Source organism: Halichoeres trimaculatus, unplaced genomic scaffold (assembly GCF_033239565.1).
Source record: "Halichoeres trimaculatus isolate MK-OKI-2021-1 unplaced genomic scaffold, fHalTri1.1 fHalTri1_scaffold_14, whole genome shotgun sequence".
In the NCBI taxonomy this organism is placed as follows: domain Eukaryota; kingdom Metazoa; phylum Chordata; class Actinopteri; order Labriformes; family Labridae; genus Halichoeres; species Halichoeres trimaculatus.
This window is the reverse complement of record NW_027437192.1, coordinates 13,800,755-13,824,153: the sequence shown is the minus strand read 5'-3', so window position 1 is coordinate 13,824,153 and position 23,399 is coordinate 13,800,755. Positions and strand designations below refer to the sequence as shown.

The 23,399-nt window shown below is 42.1% G+C and overlaps 1 protein-coding gene across 1 annotated transcript; it reads right to left on the bottom strand.

The window, feature by feature from the left end:
• Window positions 1-6,177: 6,177 nt before the first annotated feature.
• Window positions 6,178-23,166, bottom strand: mylipa (myosin regulatory light chain interacting protein a). Its single transcript, XM_074687570.1, has 7 exons — window positions 22,929-23,166; window positions 21,431-21,621; window positions 12,804-12,989; window positions 10,273-10,470; window positions 9,999-10,163; window positions 8,719-9,142; window positions 6,178-7,867 (listed from the first exon to the last, which is right to left on the bottom strand). Exons 1-7 carry the CDS (start codon window positions 23,013-23,015, stop codon window positions 7,673-7,675), a joined length of 1,446 nt encoding a protein of 481 aa, XP_074543671.1. The 5' UTR covers window positions 23,016-23,166; the 3' UTR covers window positions 6,178-7,672.
• Between the last annotated feature and the right edge of the window lie 233 nt (window positions 23,167-23,399).

The window sequence follows — 23,399 nt, the reverse complement described above, 5'->3', positions numbered from 1 at the left end:
AGGATAAAGCCTACGTGGAAATGCTAAAAGTTGAGGTTCGTTGGCACTCTGCTTGAGGCTGGCTCCAGAAAGACTTCAAACTAGATACACATCAAGCCAAAAAACTGGCTTTTACAGCATTAAAAAGATATATTTCCAGCCTAATTCAAAAAATGTCTTGGGTCTGAATTGCAAATTTCACTGTAGGCACACACTGTACGTGGGATGATTTTATTTATACCTCAGCAGTTTAGAGGATATTAAGATCACAGGTTTATCCAATCAGAAGCACAGATCATGTGAGTGACAGATCTGGCGCTCTATAGCCTGCCTCTTTAGTCAGCATTTCCAATATGGCCCCCACCGTTGATTAGCTTCATTACTCTGTATCAGAAACAGACGGGTGATATTGTGAAGGCTATATACATATTTTATACAGTCTCTAGTTTTACCTCTCTGTGACAGGGAAATGTAGGTTCAAGTTGTCTTTTCAAAAATTATATGTAACTCCAAACACGCATAACAAAGGGTAAGGTTGCTTTAAACGTCGTTAGCTGCTGCTGCTAGCTGTCTGCTATGATAGTGACTAGTTTGTGGTGAAACAGTTGTTGGCCTTAAAATAAATAAACAGGCAAAAAATGAGGACTACTGAGACTCAAAACAGATTCTCTTTGACAACTAAAAGTTTGGTGCCTCAACTACAGCATGAAACACTAATGGATGACATCATACTAAAGCTTTCTTTAGTAAATGTTTCTTTTTGAGATAAGCAGTTTGTAGCATTAAGTTAGCTTTTATTTTCCTCTGCCTGCATGGGGACATGAAAAATACCAAAATACAGAAGCACTTAGTGAAAGAATACTTATTCCAGTGCTCCTCGAAAGTTTAACATGCTGTTTACATACTCCAAACCGCCATGCAAACCACATGCGCGTACAAACAATGAAAGGCCTCTGCAGTCAATATTAGCTCCATGGAGTGGACGTGCTAACAACAACATTTACATTCTCAGCGTGGAGAACATTGTGTAGCTGGTCGTGGTATGCTGTTTACACTTGTCTTACATGACTGAGAGCACATGGAGCCATGCATGCAGCACTCACACACGCGCACAGGCAAAGACTGTTCCTCACAGCTCAACGCACCTTTCAGAAGTCACTCATGTTTGCCTCCAGGAAACTTACATATCAGACACATTCAGAGGAGATACGTCTCCCTTGGTGGTGTGACAGCGGGGTGAGCAGATGTGAAAACCACATGGCAGTGGGTGGGTGAAGTTGTCAGGATTATTTGATGTTCCTTTCCTGGCATGAGTTGAAATGATGAGAACTTAAAAATTCTATTTGTTTGTCTGTCTCCTTGGGCTCAGGTGAGGCGTCATGAAAAAGATTTCATTCCCATCAGGGAGTAAGTTGTGTTTGGCGTTGTAAGGATTGGAGTAATGGGCAAAAATGAAGTCAAGAAAAACACAAACGTGATTAATTTCCTCGTTCTCAGCAGGCTCTGGCTTCTATGCTGGCTATATTTACAGAAACAGCTGTGTAAGAATGACAAAAACAAGCCTAGAATAAAAAGAAGTAGGTCAAATGTCATTCTGAGTTTACAAGAAAGCCAGTTAACTGTTCAGAGTAATCTGCAGAGACATTTTTCCCACATGCTCTCATCCTCTTTGTGCTTCATGATAACCTTATTGTCTTGACTATTAACTTAATTACTGTAAAACTAATCTCATCATGCTTAAGCTAATTATAGCCAGTATATACTGAGATCCTGCATGCTGATCTATCTGATCTTGTAAGAATGAAAGTCCAATTAGGAGTGTGACTGAGCCCCAAAGTGACCTTTAATTCTTAAAAACAGGATTTTTATGCAAGGAGTAAATAATCAGATTGTGATTACGAAGTCATTAATCCAGCAGATGTTTCGGTGAGAAGAGTATAGAGCGTGTCAGATGCTCTCAGCATGTGAGTGTGAAGTAATTTAACAGTGTTCATAGCAGCAGTGACGGCGGGGAGCCTCTAACTGCATGGACGCAAATAAAGGAAATGCACTGAGCAGCCGGCCAATAAAAGCACACCCCAGGAGCCAAGGGTGCACATTGTAAGATAGACACACAATGTGATATTTAGAGTACACTGGAACAAGCCAACACTGCTGACTGCAAGACATTGATCTGTTTAGAAAATAAGAGTGCGTTGGCATTTATTCAATAAAAATATTTGCTACAGGAGATTGACTGAAAAAGACGGGCAGTGCCTGCTTCTTCACAACAGTTTCTATTCCAGCTACAAATCAAATCTTACATTATACATCTTCCAACTCTTAACCTCTAATTTTAGAGTCTGAATCTTACAGCTTTTCCCTCAGCAGGTTCATAACATACAGCAGCTCTCTGCCAGTGGAATGGGTCACAAACCACACCCAAATGTTTTTTATTGACTTTTGCTCTCAGCTACATCCACAGTTTAAAGAGGACAGTTGCAAAACAAAGCAATTAAACATGGTACTGTATGGAAAAATGAGTTGTGAACTTGTTTTAAAGCAGCTGCTGTAAAAGTGCACTGAGAGGAGGTCAAAGCTTCAGCAGCACTTGTAGTAACAAGAACTACTTTCCGCCGGACCAAAACATAGAACAGAACAAAATAAAAGAAGCAAGAAAGATCCAATCATATGCATTCATACTCATCTTAGCCAGATGGGCTACTGCACTGTGGGTTGATTGAAAAGTCTGTTGCGACATCCATAAATGTGTGTATCCTTTAGCAGCTGGATATTTCTGATTTTACTATAATGCCTGCAGCCTTGTTTTCACATATGTGCCATTTTATTGAATATCTCTTGAAATTGTTTCTGCTATTCATTCAATGTGCTACAAATGTCCCTGATGCTGAGAGCGTTTCAATAAAGCACCACTCCGACAAACATAAATATGCAGCAGATTAGGCAAATTCAAAATCCACTGTCTTGTTTGAAACCACTAAGCCTTTTTGGTTCTGTCTTTTCGTTTCCTCTGACATGTCACCTCCTACTGCAAAAATCCACACTTTGTTGGAAATTTCTCAACAAGAGATTAATACAGTTGTGTGTATACTGGCAGAACTGTTTGGGATTAGTGCAACAATAGGAAATGTTCTCAGATTTTCACAGAGCTTAAAATCTCTGCAGTCTTTTCTTTTTCTTTTTCTTCCAAATGCCTTTTTAGCAATACATACCATAACTTAAGCTATATCTGTGTTTAGAACCATGTTTTATGTCTTTTTCCTTTCAGTTTGAGATTCTTCTACATATCACTGGTTCACAGGAAGGTCTGCATTAACAAGCGAGAGTTGGCTCTGTTTTAGATGTATGTCAGGGAGGCTTACAGTATAAGCTATAGAGATAAATCTGTGTAATGTGTAAATAGAAATGATGGCAGGCAGTGTTATTTAAGGTTTAGCCAAAAAGGAAACAGGAAAAGGGTTTCAGGTATAAATTAATTTGCAGCCAGTAGTAGACAGTAGATATGGCCCAGGCACAACAGTCCACATCCTATTAAAAAAAAACTCTTTGTAAACTTTTCCATTCATAAGTTCACATGTACTCATAATGTCATAACAAATACGTATCAAATAATTGTTTCTTTTGGCTTCTGGTGTGTTTGGCCTGCTGCTCGGTGCATTTCCTTTACGTGCCTCCATGCAGGCAGAGGTTTCCAGCTGTCACTGCTGCTACCATCATGGTCAGATGACCGTATTGACCTGAATATAGGATGACCCCAATTATAAGATGATCCCCCTCTTTTCGAGACCACTCTTCAGAAAAAGACTCTGATAACTGAAATTGACTTTGTTTAAAGAAACTAATCGATAACTTCCTAACTTATTTATACTGTTTGCTACAACTGTAATGCAGCCATTATTTTTCAGGTCTCCCTTGAAAAAGAGATCTTCTAAGCTCAACAGGACTAACCTGGTTGAATAAAGGTTAAATTAATAAAATATATTTTCTATTGAAGTTCTGAAAATAAAATTGAAGTAATAATCAGAAACTGCTTTCATTTCTGGCTATAAAATACAATCACTAAGATCTGTGTTTCAAATGCAGTTCTGATGACAGCTCTGGTAATGCACAAGCCTTCATTACATTTCTGAATAAACTCACACACCCTCTCGCCTGTCTCTTGGTAATTGGTTTCTTCAAGGACCACAAGAAGCTTTTCTTTTACAGTTCCCATTTTTCACACTCACTTCACACTCATGCTTAGAGCATCTAACACTCCAAGTACAGCTCTAACAGACACATCTGGTTTGTCTTTAACTGTGATTATGACTTTACTTCTTGTTGATTCCACGTATCGAGTGCAACAATAAAAACAGGAGTTGAAACAGTGATCAATTAAATTTCACTTTTTGAGAAAGAACAGAAGTAGGTAGACATAAAGTACATGTTACCTCAAGACTTTCTTAGTGTCAAGGGGAAAGTTTCTGTGGTGGAAAAGCACCTCATGTATGTTGAAAAGTGACAATTGGTGGAAAATGATATTCTGACAGGCTGATTCCTCTAAATGTTGTGGGGCACAGAGTTTTTGGGTAAAGAATATCAAATCCCTCGACCAAGTGTGGCTAACATTATTAGAGCTAGCACTACCAGCTTACCGTCCTTGAATATTAACATCCACAGTCCTGTGCTGGTTACCCATAGCTCCAATCAAGGAGTTTAACGTAGAAATAACTTTATATCCACTTTCTTTGCAATGTTTTGCAATATGATTATTTGCTGTGTTTGTTTACATCTGGGTTGTAGAGCATTTCAACAATATGGTATCACAGTTAACTGAAGCTATAGTGCTGGCTGGTGGCTGTGTTCAGCTTAAAAATGAAAATAGACTTGTATTTCTAGTCTAATAATTATTTTAATAATCAGTTTAACCAATTAATAATTCTAATACTGATCTCTAAGGGGGGCAACATTTGACCAATCAATCAATTTATTGACAGAATGTGCAACCCCTATATCCTTGACTAGAACTGCTTGTACGATGTATGTACACGATGTATGAAAGTATGAAGGGCCTAGGTATTTTATTTCACAAACATATTTTTTCATAATTATAGGCTACAGAGAAAACTAAGCATAAAGGTCAAATTTTTCACATCAACAACTTTCTTATTCTTATTAATTAAGAATCTTTATATGAAGAAGCAGCTCATTCCACTTAAAAAGTTTTCATTTATTATTAAAGTTTAATCTCCCTATTGGTCATGCTCTGTCTGATGTTTTTATACATGTCATTGTTTTCCCTCCCTGCTCTGCTACGTGCCCTTGGGGTTTAGAGAGAGCAGCTTCTCAGAGTAAATAAGGTCATGAGACAGAGAGAGAGAGAAACAGGAAGTGTTTTCATCTAGAGGAAAAGTCAGATCAGTTGATAGTTTCATCACTTATGGCCAGGCTAAGTAAAGAAAATTCAGTGGAGTAAGTCATTAATTCTTTATTGAATAAACATAGAGATGCTCTCTGTACCACTGAGATCTCTCCCTGCCCTAACCCTGACAGTGATAAATGGTGTGTTGACCCTTCAGGGGACAATACACCTGAAGTGCTGGAGAAGTGAGACTGACATCAAGACAGATATTTTTCCTTTGACCTTTCTCTTCTGAGCCATGTGTCATCTGAAGCCCTCATGACCGAGGTGTTTGAAGACGGCAGGTAAACAGATCAGGTTTGATAATGAGAACAGGCGTCAGAGATGCAGAGGCAAGTGCTCAATTTCAGGGAGGTTTTGCTGTCTGTCAGTGCATGGGTCTGAAGAAGAGGGGCCTGATATGAATACAAAACATCTCCAGGGAACTGACCTGTCAGCTTTGAACTAGTATTGTCAACATTTTTGCATGGTCACCCTTTTTTTTTTTACTCTGACCTGAAGGAAAAGGTCATGTGCCCAGAGGACATGACTTGCAGGCATTGCAGTGAATTTGTTTTTTCTTTTCTGAAAGGTCCCATTTATATTTTGGTCCAACAGAAGTTAAAGCACAGAAAAAGGAGCTAGAATAGATCTAAAGCACTGCAAGTGGTGTTCCATTTACCAAGTAAGGAAATGACTGATGCACTAATAACAATCTGCATTTCTTTCACTACATTTCAAGTTTTAAAGAGCTGCCAGGAATAAAATCTTACAGGTACCATAGCTTACTGCAAAAAAACACTTCATGAAACCCAAACTGTTTTTAAAAAACAACTTTATTAATACTTAGTTTGTTAAAAACCGAATATATAAAAAAAGATTTATTTCTAAGAGTTATTTTACAGAGCATAGTGGCTTTTGCTTCAGAAAACAGAAACAAATCCCTACTTGTACAATGTGAAAAATAAAAGTCCTTCCCCTGCAGTGACTGAGCTTAAATCAAGTCAGCATTAAAGAAATTCAGTTTTCTTTTTCTTGACAGAAAAAAAGAGTCTGTGGAAAGTTTATCATGAACACGGCTTTGCTGCTACATTAAGGCCAAACCCCCTACAGACGTGTGGAAAACTTTCTTGCTAAAGTGACGATGTTTTTTTTTCTCCTTTTCTTTTTAAATAGTCTTTGAAATTAAATAAAAGTAAATGAAAAGCTTTTCAAAAGCAAGAAATTATTGCACTGATAGAACTCCTAGTACCCTTTAAAAAAATGTAAAAAAACAAAAAACAAAACAGAAAAAAACCTCACTAGCTCAACCCCAGAGAGAAAAAAATAATAGATGTGAGGTTTTTAGAGGAAGCAGCTGCAGGACTAACTCCTTATCTTGTGTGTAAAGCCTTGTGGTTCAGAGGCTTTTTAACTTCAGCTTAAGTTCGACTAGGAAAATAAAGTAAAGGTGCAGCAGTTATTAAACTGGGCTGGTTGTTTCAGACAAGTGGCAGTTAGTCAACAAAACCAGTCTGCAAGGTGGAGGAGGTTGTGGGAGTGTCTGCAAAATACTGCGTTTCACATCCACAGTCACAGTTCTGTCGGGCTGAAAGAAAATTAAAAACCCTGTTCCACTTTAGATAACCTGACAGGAGCTTTCTAGTTTGCCTGATTAGTATGCAGCAACGCTTAGCCTCCAGAAACCTCAACTGGCTGGAAAACAATAAACATGAAATACTTATTTGAAATCAAAAATTTTAAAAAAGAAATTCACTCTGTTATGAAATTCTGTTCTCAAATTTAAAAACAGAGAAGCTTTAAAACACCGGAAAGCATTTAAAAAGAAAGACTCAACCATTATGTACAGTGTTTTGATGTTCAAACACTCACACATGCATTATATGGTTCAGGTACTGGGGCTAGGAGGCCTGATATGGAGCAAAACAGAACAAAACAAAACAGAAATTAAAAAACACTACAGAATGTTTCTTCACTGTATCAGGTCAACTGATGCAATAATTTAAGGACAAAACAAGCCTAATCTAAAAAAACATTGTTTTGGCAGGGGATAATGAGGAAAACATACAAGATTTGGACAGAGTGACACAAAAGCAGTAGCAACAATACTTTGATGAGTTGAAATAACGATTAAACTCACACAAACACACACAGAGTAACTGAGGGAGTGGTTTGAGTGCGTCCATCTTTGATTATGCTCAGTCAGTATATGTTTGGTACTTCAGATGGACGAGAAATGTTCCTTCTTTGTGAAACTTTATATCAGGCTGGTGAAGCCCTGAAGAGTTCAGATGGAGTTTGGTGGAGTTGCCTCTAAGAGTGGTAAATCTTGTGTTCGTATTCCGAGGCCGAGCAGCTGTGAGGAGAAGCCATTTCTCTGTGGATGGGGGCGGGGATGTTGCTGCGGTGCTGGTGGTTGTCGGTCAGCGTTAGGTTCAGCAGGCTAGTGCAGGTGGGCAGGTAGATGTGCTGAACATGCTCCACCTCTGAGCGGCACACCGGACACAACTGACAGAGAGGAAAGGAGAGGGCTGTGAGTCAAGGATTCATTTCATTTCTTACAATTTGCTCTTGAGCTGAAGTCTGCAGCAAAAGAGAGGAGGTTGGACAGGAGAAACTCTGAAGCCTTTTCATCTAGGAATCCAAGAGAGGCAAAACTAAGTTACAACTCAGGTTATTAGATCAAGTTAAGGGTTATGAATTGAAGACACAGCATGACTGAACACTAAGAAGGAAGACCAGCTTAATTTAGAAAAATATCACAAATTCATGAAATATAAAAATTGTTTCCATAATCGTCCTGAAAGCTGTGAAACTTCACTTCTGTCATCTGTAGTTTTGACTGACTCATTGGCACGACCATTAGCTGGGTCACGTTTCTTAGTCAGGCTAATGGAAGTGAGACTTGGCCGCCTGCTATAATCCTTCATAAGACAAACTCACGCACACACCATCTGCTTCCACAAAGACCGGCAACAGTTAGCTGATTAAAAGGGGGGACAATCAGGTCAGCGGAGTGTAAGCAAAGCTTTGGGTGTTGTTTAAGGACCATAAAAAGGATCAGCAGTTGAAACTGAAGTGTGATTAAAGAGCTTTCAGTAGAACTGGAGGTTCAAAGTAGGCTGAGGGAGTCTTGAGGTTAACGCAAAGCAAAGTTTCTTTGGCTGTAAAGCTCCTGCCTTGTTGTCAAAAATGATTTTTTGCATTTCTTTTAAGAAAGTGTTGACACCAGCATTTGCATACCTAAAAAGCTACTGCCAGCTTAAGTTTCAGTCTAACTGTGGCTTAAAAAAATCCTCATAAATCTTCCAAATGAAAGTTCAGACAGTTTCACAGTGAGAGAAGAAGAAAAGCCTCACCTGGAGCTGATTTGCGCAGGTCTGGCAGCACACCATATGCCCACAAGGACAGAAAGCAGCGTCTATCTCCTCCTCGCAGCACAGCATGCACAGCAGAGCCTCTCGGAGCTTCTGTAGACGCTCCTCCAGGGCTCGACTCTGCTGGCAGCTGCTGCAGTCAAGCCCTTCGTCTTGCTGGTTGTCTCTGCTCGGGGAGCGTGATGGAGAGGAATGGTCACCGCTGCCAGAGCGGGACATCAGGTCCACCACGCCTGAGTTGTAGAGGGCTCGGCGTGCGTGGTCATATACTTCCTTGGACGTGCGTCGGATGTCGAAAACATATTTTTTTCCCAGGTTGATGTTCTCGTTGAGAAAAAGGGAAGCGAGGTGGCCTTTAAAGTCTCTGCTGTACTGCATCATTACTGCGTTTGTTACTGTGTCACACCTGGAGAGAAAAAAAAAGACATTATTAAAGAAGATACCACTCGTTCCTTATCCAACTGTGATAAGGCTCACCACTGAATCTCCTCTGACAGCTGTGGATGGTCTGAATTTTTAAATAATCTCCTCTTCTGCATTTTTCTGCTCCGATTTATTATAAAATTAGGATCAAACAAAACCCTTAAAAAACAGACAGACACTCTCTTGTCTTGTTGTGACTGACTAAGAGGGAATGTCACTCAGATGTCTACATTTTTACACTTTTACAACTTTCCTCAGACAACACAAAGATCAGCCACAGAAGGGCTGAAGAGTTGCTGTTTAACGGTGTAAATGGCATTCATTCAGGTCAAGGACTTAGTTTTATGTGTCCTACTTGGCATGCAGGGTTAAAAAGCAAGGGGGGCAAGAAGCACACTTAGTCAATGTGTACAAATGTGTGAGATAGCACTAAGCATTGACATGCCAAGTAGAGCAGAACAAGTGTCAACAAAACATTTTTTTCAGGTCAGGCTTTCCCCTTACCTCTCCTCCAATTTAAATCTGCTTAATGCAGCACTCTGGAAATTTTAAAGTAGTGAGTAATAAAACATGATACACAACAGGTAGACTGTGACAGAAACACTGTACAGCTGCAGAGTTCAAAATCAGGTTAATTCTTATCTTTGCTCCACACATTAGCTGAGCTTAAGTCTTCAGCCAATTGTTCTCATTGTTTAAGTCAATGCTAACTTTGAGAAGAGTTTAGTAGATTAGAACAGAATGTGCTTGATTTATTCCTGAAGGGATATATAAGCCTGAATCCTCTTCTGTTAAAATCTATTATGGCCTCAGAGTGTGATACTGTGCCTGTATCTCACCTGTAGAAGGCGTGGGTCTCTGTGATGGCTCGGTACAGTCCGCTGGCTGCCCGGTTACTGATCAGCTTGAACAAAAGCACCACACTGTCGCTTGTATCCTTGGTGACTGTCAGGTACACACTTTTTCCAGACTGGGTGGCGATCTGGATGACAGGATAACTCACTCTACAGAGGAGGAAAAAGAGCCATCAGATGTGATAGTGACTAAATCTTATTTCCTGACAGTCTGACAGGAATGAAGAGAGCTACCTGCAGGTGTCTTTGTAGTGCATACCTGTTAACTAAGCTAAAGTCTTCCTTGCAGACAGCGATGCCCTCTGGGCCGACTCCAATGGCTAACCGCAGTCCGTTTGCGTCTCGAACCCAGTGCCACTCGACGCCGTAATGCTCCAGAGAGGAGACCAGCTGCAGGGCCTGGTACTCCACGGAGCCCTGGCTGGAGCCCTCCAGAGCCTTGTGTCTGGATATGATACTGCAGGGAGGGGAAACAGACAAGGAGAAAAACAACCATTTATGATTATTTATCCATGAAGCTCAGGCTGAGGAGACACTTTGGCACTAAATCTATCTTTCAGACAATCTTGCATCAACCACTGACAGGTGAATTATATAAGAGGGATAAATGCTTCGGTGCTGGTGCATTTTTGCTGTCAAAGTTGATTTGCACCCTGACAGAGAGCTACCCTCTGGTTCTTCTCTGACACATAAACACATAAGATCAATGCTTGGAGAGACAGAAGCTGAATGCTTATTTAGGCCTGTGAAGCTGGCTGATTTTCCAAACCTTGGTTGTGTCTAAAATCACTTAACCTTTTTTTTTTTTTTTTGAGTGTATGAGCGATGCTCACTATGTGACCAACACCATCATGCACTGCGGTTCAAACATAAGAAATGGCTGAATACCCAATGGGGACACTCCGAGGGACCTCACAGACACACACTTGAAGGGCAACGTTTTGTGAAGTTATGGCCCATTGGTGAAAGGCTAAAAACAGGCTTATTTTCCTTAAAATTGACCTGCAAAAACATTTTTTTTCCCAAAAGTTGGACTCCAAATCCGTTTCAAGAAAATAACTCCGAGCAGGGAAACACACAATACAGACGTTAGCTGCTGAACCGTCAATCCGTGGAGATGCATTCACTGGACCTTGTGATTCTCAAACACAACATAAGTTGTCGCGCAAATACAAAGTTGGTTTTTTAGTTATTTAAAACACAACATCACTGAAATCCATGCTGTTGTGCTGTGTTTGGGAAAAATTATAACTGTAAATCCCCAACTGTCCATGAGCAACACGCGAGTAATTACGTCACTGTAAGTGGATGGTGAGTGAGTGAGTAGTGTCTGAAATTTTGTTTTAATTTTGCTGAATGAGTCTACTAAATAGTCCACTATCGAATTCACTGTATTGTGAGTAGGGAGTGGGTGATTTCAGACACAACCTTTGTCTCCATAATGTTTGTGGACCTGCTGATGTATCCACAGGTCACTGTGACTCATTTTCCCTTTTTGAACTTGAGTTACAGTTATCCTGAGGAAGGTTGTGGTAAACACAGGACTCAGAATCAGTCGTCTGCACAGGCTCTCGCTGTCACTTTAAAGAGGAGGAATCTATTTTGGGTTTTGGACATTTGGCCACTGCGCTGCTTGCTGACATGCAAGAGCACTTTAATTCGTAGCCTCAAGGTGCTCTTTAATTAAACGCTTCTGTCATATATCATTAATGTCATCATCGTACGCATCCCCCATACTTTAAAAATGAAACGGTAACATTTGCTGAGATAGAAGTAAAAAGTGGGTCAGTCCAAAAGCAGAGTTTAGTTTTTCACGGACTACTTTACTTTAAGTAGCAGCACTTTTATCATGTTATAATTATAACATCACGATTCCACCTCAGCCATATTCAAAACATGTGGACAGCACATTGATTGAGTGAACATTGGAGGGTTATTTTATGAAGTGGAGATAACTTTTGGGAAATGAGTGCAGCTATATACAGCAACTGTCTAGGGTCTTGTGTAGGTGAGCAGCACTCGCTGCAAACAGCATGTAATAACAGTTTAATGTATGAGGTTTGACAGATGGGGCTTCATAATGTATAATTTAGGCAATTGAGATTCAAGTACACAACAAATGCATTGAGCAGGCACTTCAAAGCCTATTTATTGCGCTGCAGTCACAGGTTGGAGAACGTGCTCTGGTGTTTACACGCTTCTGTCTGAATCTAGGTTCACAAACCCATAATCTTGCAACAGTGAAACTTTGTCACCATCGAGTTGTTTACAGAGAAAACATTGAAGATGTGGAATGGGAGGCTCTGTCAGCGAAAAACACATGGTACGTGAGCCTCTGTCAGCTGCTCTATTTGGCCAAAGAGTGAGTTAGCGTGGGCGTAGGAGCTGTCAAAATGTGAGCGATGAACTCTTGTCCAGTGACTTTCACCTCAAGTACATCAAACACATCTGAACTGAAAAGCAGGACGGTGCGAAACATATTGCAAATGGAAGTGTGATCTTCATTATCTTAATGAATCATTTTATAGTTCGAATGTTTCCTGCTCAACAAAGCATCCAAGTAAGCGTGGTTTCTTTTCTTTCATCGCCTTAAACACGCGCTTCACCTTCATATAGCTTTGGCTCACTGCCATGACCTATTATTGAATTTCCATCGTGTCTTTGTGGACTCCTGCCTCCCTCAGAGGTAGTCGGGGGGCAGGGCCTCAGGAGATCTGAGTCACACAAAATCAGTCAATAATGGGCCAGATGCCGTAAAGTTGTGTTTACAACCACGGGTTAGTGTTATACCTGTTGATGGTGGCCGTGCTGGGCTCCTCTCCGCACAGCTCAGAATACCAGTACTGTGCTGTGTTTTGGTTGTAGTCGCCAAACTCGGCCTGTGCCAGCAGCGCGCTGAGTTCTTCTGCTTGTTCGGAGCCCATGCGTAGGTGGCCGTTGTGCAGGTCCTCTTTCACGTGCATGAAGAAGACGTGTCTGATGAGGGAGAGGAGAAAAGAAAAGCGGTTAAATATGAAGTCAGGAAGTTTGTTAGTGAATACAAACAAGCAGACAACAGGATTAAATCTCATCTCGAACGGTTTGATTCAACCAGCTGTCGTGTGTAATCATTGAGGAGTCAGGATGTCTAGAGGACACACAGGCCAGAGCAGGTGGCTTTTACAGGGGTAGAGTTTCCCCACAGACTGCTGGTGTTTGTGCGTGCTCAAGAGTGGGAAAAGCAACTGTGACATTTGTTCAACAGTCACAGTGACTCACTTTCTCTTTTTCAACCACTTCCCAAAACGCACTGGCAGCGCTTCCTCATCGAGGCGGTGCACAAGAGGCTCTTAAAGTGGAGCTGAAAAGGGTTTCACTAAAGCAGAGTGTTTCTTGGACTGTTAACCTGATAGAGATATGTACGCTAGGGAAGCACATTGTCGGGAAAACAGGTCAAGAGATATTAAATGAGTCACAATGACTGACATCCTGTTTGTGTCTCTGTGGCTGATTGTCAAAAATGAGGATCAATAACCCTGCAGCCATGCAGTATGCCCTTTTAAAGTAAAGCCTTTCACCACTTTGCCACGCATGAATGGGTTTTTGATCCAAATAAGATGATTTCAGAGTGAAAGTAGGGAAATCTAACCAACAGATTTATTGCAGTCATAAACAATTGTTGTTATTTGGGCAAGCCTTGTTCATCGCATAATGGTGTAGCAAAAGAAAACTGCTCTGATTTATATGAAAGAAAAACAAAAAACAGCCACCTAAGGCCGTTTCCATTGTTTGTGACCAGAAGATGTGAGGAATTCTTCCACATAGAAGGGGACGAGACGTGGATGGGAGCAACACCCAGGCTGACTCAATCCAGACATGGTGGAGAGCGCTGAACTCAAGTAACCTAAGCAGATCCCTCCTTGAGACGACCTCTGGCACAGTAACCTTAAGAAGATTGGACAGGCGAGCAGCCCTGCCGTCACCTGCTTCTGAAACAAACCAGTCGAACTGCTTTCTGTTGTTGACTGAGTGGGATCCTGTTGGTTTGCCTGTTAACTTGTTTTGAAAGTCTCCTGGAAATGTCTGCTGAAAAATACTTTAAGCTTCTCAGCAGAGCAGTTTAACTAGAGGGGAAAGGTTTCATATTTTTGATGTGGAAGCCTAAAAACAGACTGCATATTAGTTAAAGCCAAAAATTTCCCTCAGGCTACTTCCCTCTTTGAAGCATTAAGCAAAGAGACAATTTTCATTACTGCGAATTAGGTCACACTAGTACTTGGGGACATTTTAAAGGGTTTAAAAGGCCACTTTTGTAAACTGGATTGATAGGTGCTACCTTCCCCTTCCACAAAGTTTTTACTAATCTACTGTGTTTCATTGTTGGGTGTGTGTTTGTGGAAAATACAGATGAAACTGACATGAGTCAGAGGTGACGTTTCCTTTGCCATACTCTGGAAGCACAATCCAGGCTCCAGAGGGGGCAGAAACAAAACCGCCAGTAGAATACGCACACTTGTGTATTGTACCCTTTTCACATGCAACAACACTGACACACCTCTTCCAGCACATGTCCACCGAACTTCCAAGCAGCAGCAAGGAGCAGCTGTGAGGCACACAAACAGCCAGTCCACACCGCCCCTGATAAAGCCAGACCATAACAACGAAGCCCCCGTAGCTGACTAGCCTCAGGCATAACAAACAGCGCTTTGATATGGTGTTAAACATCCCATTCCCTCCAATGAACACACACACACACTCACAAACAGTGCACCCTATTGTGTCAAGCCCAGCAGGCGTCATGTGATGGAGCGCTGCTAGTTTAGCTACCTGCCTGATGCAAACAATAGGGTCTGACTTGACTGGGAGGTTACTACAGGGTGCCGACAAAGGGTTATTATAGGGCAAGCTGCGGAGGTTACTATGGTTCAGGCGAGGATTGGCATGAGGTTACCATCGGCCACTGTGCCCGTAAGCATGGCATTTGATCTCTTAAAAGCTCTTTTGTTACTGCCTTGTAGACAATCTGAGTGAAGCCACAGAGTTGTTTCATTTTGCCAACCACCTGTGACAGTGCGCACCTTGGTATGCAACTTCTGGCTACTTGCTTGCTGCGCAAGTCAACCAACAACTGTTTTTCTGCTGTCTTGGGCACCCACAAGTGTAAACAGGTGCTCTGCTGAGCTCAGGCCAAAAAGTCTCTAACAGTTGGAGGAAAACTAAGTGGCACAGTCGAACAGGTTAACATGTCCTGTTAACAGAGGTTACTACAGTTCACCGACTGAAGATCCTGCTCGACTTCCCTGAGGCTGCATGAGACGCATCAGATATGCGCCGTGGAAAAACACCTCAAAACATGACTAAACATCAACACACAGCTGCTCGGTGAATAGAAGGCAACAATTCCTCCCGCTGAGTTCCCCACAGAGTGAAGCAAAGTTGCTACTGTTATGAAAACAAGGGCAGCAGTTTTTGAACAGACTGAAGCACTTCTTCTGTGCAATCTGTTTTTTACAGCTGTAGAATTATCTCTAAACACACTCGCACAGAGAGAAGTATCTGTTTGTCCTTGCCCACCAAATTGCAGAGATAACTTCTCAGACAGCTGTCCCGGGATCATTTCTGCTCAGATGGCTTAGTCAGCGTCTTTCAAGGTTTGCTGGGCACAGCTGATGAATCCATCATCTCTTAACATGCTGATAGGTTTGGATGCAGCTAAAATCAAAATTTCTTCTACATTTGTCTTTTTGAAATGTTTCCCAAGTAGGCACAAGATCTAAAAACTATAAATGCAAAGTGACAGGGTGTTTTGAGAGAAAAAGATGTTCCTTTACAAACCAATAATGTTCACTCATGCCTATAAGAAAGGTGACAGAAGACTGTACAAATGCCAGCTATGCTTAACCGATCAGGCATCACTGCAGATGACGGCATGTTTAGTCATTCTGACACTTGACCGCTTTCTCTGTCTCGCCAAAGCACTCACACTTTGTTCGAGTAAAAGAAGACTCAAATCTAGAGGCTAGACCTGCTTCACATCCTTTGATTCACTGTGTCAAGGACCAGCACGTATTACTAATCAGACACATTGTGTGCACATCATCGCAGAGTCATCCGTTAAGTGTGCTTGAAAACGCAAAATTCTAAAGTATTGCTTTGTTGTTTCAGCAGGCCCTCGCCAACATCCAAGACACAGACTGAATGCCAGGAAGTCTGAGCGGAGACCAAAGTCTCTTGGCCTACTTTCACCGTTTCACACTGCATTACAGCTCCATCATCATTGTTGCGCCCTTCATAGAGATAACACATAATTTCAGTCTCATAGGCTTATTCATGTACAGTCGTGGCAGCTGTGTGAGTGCCAACAGTGTTGAGGGAATAAAGGCTGTGTAAAGCGGTGGTTGTGGGGGAGGAGAGGTCAGGAGGGGGTGCTGCTGTAATGGTTGAATACTTGATTACCTGGCTGGAATAATTCAATTAAAGTGAGCCAGAAAAAATATGTAAAAATAGGTCACTGGATACAGAGCTGAGCTGAGGGGACCAGGGTGAGATTTTTTGAGTTTTTCAGCTAGTTTCTTCACTTTTGGAAAATTGTGCCTTTTAAAGCTACTCAATGCTCAACCAACTTTTCCACACAGCTAGACACTCATTACCAAGTCGGCTTAACTCTCCGCTCTGTTCCGCCCATCTATAAAACCTTTGTTTCATTTTTATGCTGTCAGCCCCAACCCAGCGTGTACTCCCACAGTAGACAGAAAGTCAGCTGCTCCTCTCCACAGAAGAACAAAACGTCCCCTCAATCTGAAACCTAACACCTCTGCCTGGAGACTGCAACCCGTCCGGCCAATCACACACAGAGTTTCAGCCCTCATCAGTCGGCCTCTCAACAATGCGGTTTGTAAGCTAGTCAAATATCACACAGCCAGGAGCTGTGTGCTCTCAGAGGTTACTATCAGTCAGTGAACTTTAGTAAACTCTGCTGAGCATCTTCTACCAAGGCGTGGGCTGGATGGAAAGTTTGACACTTAAATTTTAATTACGATTTAATGGTGTAATTTAGTTGGAAGTTGCAAAACAATAATTTCAAGCCTTCAATATAGTCACATCATACACTTCCCCTCTGTGGAATTAAGCTGAAAGCTATACGGCAATAAAACAAAGACGCGGTTTGTGTGCTAAACGCCTTGAGTTACAGGCTGGTGCTCTGCACTGGAAGGTAAAACTGTAATTAATGCCCCTGCACAGGATCAGTGCCTTGGTTGCCAAACAAATACAACAAATCTGTCATTCTTGGACAAAGTCTAATGTTATGACTTCAAACCAGGGCTGGGTAACTCGAGAGCACAACAGGCGAAGGCGGCCAGAAACTCACAGAGAGAGTAAGAGCGACTAATTACTGATGCTGATAAAAGCTTCAAACAGACATCTTGTGTGATCTTTGGCTTTCTTGTGAGCTAGAAACGATAACTTTTCTGTGACCTGGATAAATTACTTCAAATAGTTTTCAGAAGAACATCAGGTTAAAGGGGCAGTACAGGAGTTTTTGGAAGGATTTTATGTTTGTCTTAATTTCCTTGAGTAATCTCATGTTGCAAAAATTGCTGCTGTGCAGGAAAAATGTTTCATACAGTCTTTTCTCTTCGAGGACCAATTCTACTAACACTCCATACATTTGGAACCTATCCCACCATGCACTGGGGGAAAGGCAGGGAAACACCCTGGACGAATCAATATTCTGACGCAAGGCTAACGCACAGGCGTGCAACAGATCCACTTCTGCAGAGTCTCCAGTCCTTTGGACCAGCATGTATTTGAACTGTCTGCGGTTATATAAGGAAGGAATGATTCCTGTCCTGTCAGATCAAGGCATTTAAGAGAGCAGAATGATTTCTACTGCTGTGTTGTGTCATACTGGACACTTTAAGAATAATGCAATATGTTTCACTTTGAAGAAAGAGTTTTTGTATGCTTTTGTAGCTGCTTCTTTTTATCCAAGTTTGTACTTGGGAAACTCTAAAACCTACATGTTAATTTGATACAAAGTAATTAAGAAAAAACGATAAAAATGGGGTTAAAACTCATTAGACTTCTGGTTTGAACTGAGGTTAAAGATAAGCTAACTCCCAGAGCGGTTAAACAGGTGAACAACCAGGACTTAAGATAAAACCTGCACTAATAGCAGTGCCCTCTCAGGTTATCCAATGTTTGCATGATCAGAATGTTAAATACGAGGGCTAATGAAGGGGAAACATTCAAGTATTGTACCCAGAAACACCCCCCAGCAACTAGTGTTTAATGATGCAGATAACACAGGCTGTTGTTGAGGCCCCTGGGTCAGTGTTCCCCAACTAACAAAGTGTTTCTTTCCTGCAGGCAAACTGTTTCCAGCTGATAAGTCATGGGAACACTCATCAGATGCTTCATCAACCAATATATTCTAGGGACCTGTTTTAAATTTAGATCAAACAAATCGATTGATCTGGAGAAAAAAAAAGTGTTGGGGGCATTTTTGGAGGAAAACAAACTCTCCCCCACAAAGCATAGAGGGGTTTAAATGGATTTGAATCACTTTTTGTTCAGTGTGGCCCCTTCAGATGTCCAAAATAGAAGCAGGGTGTCCTCGAGCATTAGCAAAAAGTGTATTATTTGCACAGCAGGCTTGGGAAACTATATGGATGAATGGAAGTTGAAAAGCAACAGGATTAAAGAAAATGGGTTTTGAGGAGTAAGGGATACAGCTGCCAGAGTATTCAGGCAGAGCTAAAAGCCTAAAACTCAAATATATGAGAGGCCTGCATGTCAGCATTAGAAAGCCCCTTTCACAAAGGTCAATTATGTAAATGGTCTAAGTGATAGCAGGAAATTAAACCTTTAAACTGTTTATGAGCTGCCATGTGTACATTGATGGTTTTAAGTATCTAGGGTTTAGGCCGGATGTGACATTTTTCAGCAGGGGATGGCCAAAATAAAGAAGAATTTAATAAAACACTTAATACCCAAATAGTAGGCTACATGTGAGCATGGACACACAGCGATGTGTGAGGCTTTACGTGGCAGCAGAGCACACTGCTGCTTATATAAGCAGCTCTGTGCACGCTCAGTTTGAGCAGGTTATGTAATGCTGCCTATAAGAAGGGCGTAGGGAAAGAGGCCCACCCCTCAGCTAAGCTGTGAGTCCTGTACTGGCCCTTTGGCTTTGTCCACATACTTCTGAAAATATTTAACCTAGCTCTGGTCTGCATGTACAAAAAAGGAAAATCATTCAGTGGATTAAAGTCTGAAAAAGTTATCAATAAACTTCAGGATTGTCTTGAGGCACAAATGGTAACAGGTGTTTTCTTGGAAGGCATGTCAGTGGAAAAATATGAGTAACAATAAAATGTTTTCTGTGGCATGCATGAAGAGGTGTGCCTGCAGTCAGAAGAGGCAGCTTGTTTAGTGTAAGTAGGTCAAAGGTGACAGGTCCAGGTTTATTGTGCCAAGTTTTATGTATATTTCCAGGAAGTCAAGTAAGAAATTATAATTCTAGGTCATAAAAACAACAAGAAAACTTTTTACGAGAACATTTGGTTCACCGATGGATCACTTTGTGACTTTGTGACTGTTGGAGCTGGGTTGTGCGACCGCTGTGTACCGTTATCACCCTGCTTTCATCTTGAAAACTTATGCCAGTGTTCCTCCCCCTCTTGCCACCTACCTCAAACAATACGACATCTGAGCAGATGGATGGCATGGCAGGCAAAATTAAACACATAACTTGACAGCATGCTGCTGTTCGCCATGCAGTGTGTGAGTGTTTAGAAGCAGACACCCCTCATACCCTTGCCTGCCACCTCATATCTTTATCTCACCTTTATTCACCACCCTGTGACCCCCCTCCACCCGACGCCAGCCATCTGTTGATAACCCCCGCTAATCTAGCGGAGGTCAGAGCGCAGGCAGCCAAGTGTCCTCCACGCTCACACATACTCTGCCCCCGCTGCTTTTCACTTTCCTCTTCAAAGGTTGCCAAATATGGGCCAGAGAAGAGGGGAGGCAGGGGTGGGGAGGGTGAGTGAGATAGACGGAGAGGAAGTGTGATCACGAAGGGTTTATATCAGACGGATCGGAGTATGGCAGGGGAACAAAGATGAAATGTTTCTGTCTGATAGAGAGTGGAAGTGAGGGTGAGAAGCAACCGAGGGTGGGGGAGAGTGGGTAAACTGGGCAGCCACTGAGCGCTAACTGGAATGCCAGACAAATCCGCGGCCAAGGCAGATACATGTCAGTTTAATGAACACTTCTCGTGCCACACTGTGTGTGCATGTGTGAGTGAGAGGGCAAAAGCAGCGTGGCGGGGCTTTAAAAAGACACCAAACAAATTTCTCCCCCTCCACCCTCTCTCCCCCACTATATCCTCCTGCTACACGCCTGCACTATCAAACGCTTGCAGCTACGCCTGGGGCGCATGTAACATCTACGAGAGAAACAGTTTTTTATAGACAGGTTCTGACGGTTGTGATTGCAGTTTCTATTTATAACATCAAACAAAAGTAGGGCTGGAGAATACTAAGACTGGATGTGAACTTGTCGAGGCACGTTTCTTTGTTCTGGGTGATCGCTAATGGGGTTTAGTTTAACCTGACCTGGGAGAAAGTGAAGATAGTAAAAGGGTGATGTGACTCAAATCTTATTTGCTCTTGAAAGTTTTGTGCTGTTTGTAAACAGCACTGAGATCTCACAAAAAAAAATTCTGCCAGCACCGTTTAAAACTTGTTTCGTTTCTCTTTGTGGATATCAGCTGCAACAGTGCTTCTTACAGATGACATATCCTGTTTAAACAAAACTAACAAAGTAAACACCTGACAGTGGCCTGTTGCACAGTTTCCACACAGCTTCTGCAAAAATGTCAAACAGAGGGCTGTGCTTTTGTTTTGACAAAAATGGCCACAAACAATTGAGACAAAAAAAGAAAAGCACAACAAAAGTTATTCTGAGTTGAATGGGGGCAGTGACAGAGGTCCTGGCTGCCACACAGAGGGTCCCTGGGGGCAGACAGAGCAGCACACAGCTCCCAGAGCTGCTGGATCACATTTCCTGCCTGGGGCTGGAGGACTTAAACAACCTATAGTAACCCCGGAAGAGCTGAGGGAAGAGGTTACTACAGGACATTTCACTGTATCGGAAACAAAGTGATGAGATTATGCTCAGGGAACTTGCTAGTGACTGCTTTGTTTTTTTTTACCTGCTGATCTTCCTTGTTGCATGCCGCAGAGAACTTCCAATACATTTGAATCTAATGCAGCTGCCAGTTAACAAGAAGTTTTTGGTAGGTAGGTATTTTTTGTGGGTAAAACCCAAAAAGGAAGTGGTTAAATACAACTGGCATTTGCACAAGCGATTAGGTGCCAGATTTGCCCACAATGTCTCTACTTCCTCTGCACGTGAACTGGTAAACATACCTCGTCTGTTCCTGCAGAATCAGATGAGGCTCCACAAAGAATTTGACGCGTAGCCTCAGTCGACATGGCGTCACATTATCCATCTGCTGGCAGATGCGGTTCCTCAAATTCAGCCACAGGTTCTCTCCTTTGCTGCCAGTGAACTGCAGCCCGAAGTAGTCCACTTCTATAATGCCTAACTTTCTGCAAACCTGGAAAGAGATTTAAGAAATAAGTCAAAATGATGAATCTGGCACAAAGAAGTTTGAAAAACTCTCAATTTCCTGTACAGTGAGCATTAGGAGAATTGTTTCTGGGAGTAAGAAGCTTTAGAGTGTCGAGGGGAAAAGGGACAAAAAGCAGGATAACACAATGAGTCGAGAGGTCACCTAACATTTTGAGAAGCTGTAACAGCAGGTTATAATGTCCTTGAAGAGACAATCCATATTTGGACTCCCATTGGGGGAGGGGTGCAACAATCCTCAGAAATCCCTAAAAAGGACTTGAGTGATGTTGCACAAGATTTGCACGAGATTGAGAACACAAAGATGCTTTATTCCTTAGAATTTCTAGGGCTACCCCCTTGCGCTACTTTCCCACAGATGAAACCACATCAATATTCTAAAAGCTTACGATAAAGAGGAAGTAAACTTGGAGTCTCTCCCGGGATATAAAAAAAAGGGGGCTCATCGAACCCTCAGTCCCACGCCCCCTGAGCGGCAGCAGCCATGAGGTTATTACATAACTGCTGGGGTCTGCAGGGAGCCCGGAGGCTGAGATAAAACTCATTCAAACTCACGGCATGTTGGGGGTCTGCCATGCATATAAAACAGGTTTATATTTACCAGGCGATGAAAAAAACAACAACTTGAGGCTTCTTTTGCAGGAAAAAGTTTGCATGCTACTCTGCGCATGTCCTCATTGTGGGAAAATCTTAACGAAGTTTAGATGGAAGTTTCAGTTTGAGTGAAGCGTGAATGCTGAGAGCCCGCAGAAGAATGAACTCTAGTAACCCTTGTGAAGCCATCTGCCTCTGACTGATAAGCCATGCAGGTAGATGAGACAGGCAGCAGTTGAAAACTATGATCAGTGTTCTAGATGTATACCAAGCCACAAATTTCGCTTATTGATCCATTGTGATGGAATTATTGTCAAAACAGATGAATGTTTAAGGGGATGTTGCGCGAAGAAGAACATTTTGTTTCCGTCGTCCTCTGTGGAGCCAACAACAATGAAGCAGATGTGCCCATAGTTTGTTTGATGCAAAGAAGGGATAGTATCATGACAATCATCGGAAACAATCACTGAAATATTCTTTGTAGTGCATCTGTTCAATTCTTCGATGTTGTTTACGGGAATATGAGTCATACAGAAGCGACGAGTGCATCAACATGAAGTTTGGCGAAATGGGCATTTTGAAGTTTTTTTTTTCAAGAGAACTAACTTAAAAGCCACCAACTTATTAATTAACTATCTCTCCAAAAGTAAATTAAAACATGTCTGTGTTCAGACAGCCTACCTTATTCAGACAGTCTTCACCGTTCGCCTTCGCGTCAACTTCCACTTCCATCACAACCGAATCCGGACGAGTAACGTGGCAGAGCATTTTGGCTGTGTCTGTGTTTAAATCTTTGGTATGCCACTCTTCAAAAATTAATAAAACAATTCTCGTGCCTTCTTAAAACCCCTACATGAATCCTTCGTCACTTTCTCAGCCTTTTCCTCTGCGTGTGGCGAATCTGAAGCCACCAGCTGTAGCCTATATCAATGAAATGCTGTGTTTAGCACCGCCCACTTCTAGCTCGCCAATGACAGACGGGTTGACATAGCAGCTGAAAAAATGCAACCAATCCGAAGTCGCGTTACATCCGCACGCTGCTCTGGCTCCAGCTCACCTCCCGTGCCTGAAAGTGTGAGGAGTCCGCGGCGCCCTCGTCTGGTTACCCTGTTGCAGGGACCTGAAGTGGCTTTCAACTCACCTGCTCCCAGT

Bases quoted from the DNA above. Each gene is read 5' to 3' on its own strand.
- mylipa (XM_074687570.1), bottom strand. From the start codon at position 23,015: ATGCTCTGCCACGTTACTCGTCCGGATTCGGTTGTGATGGAAGTGGAA. The intron at 21,622-22,928 runs GTAGGCTGTCTG...ATCTCTTTCCAG, and splicing joins GTGAAGACTGTCTGAATAAG to GTTTGCAGAAAGTTAGGCAT. The intron at 7,868-8,718 runs GTGAGGCTTTTC...CCTCTCTGTCAG, and splicing joins CCTGCGCAAATCAGCTCCAG to TTGTGTCCGGTGTGCCGCTC.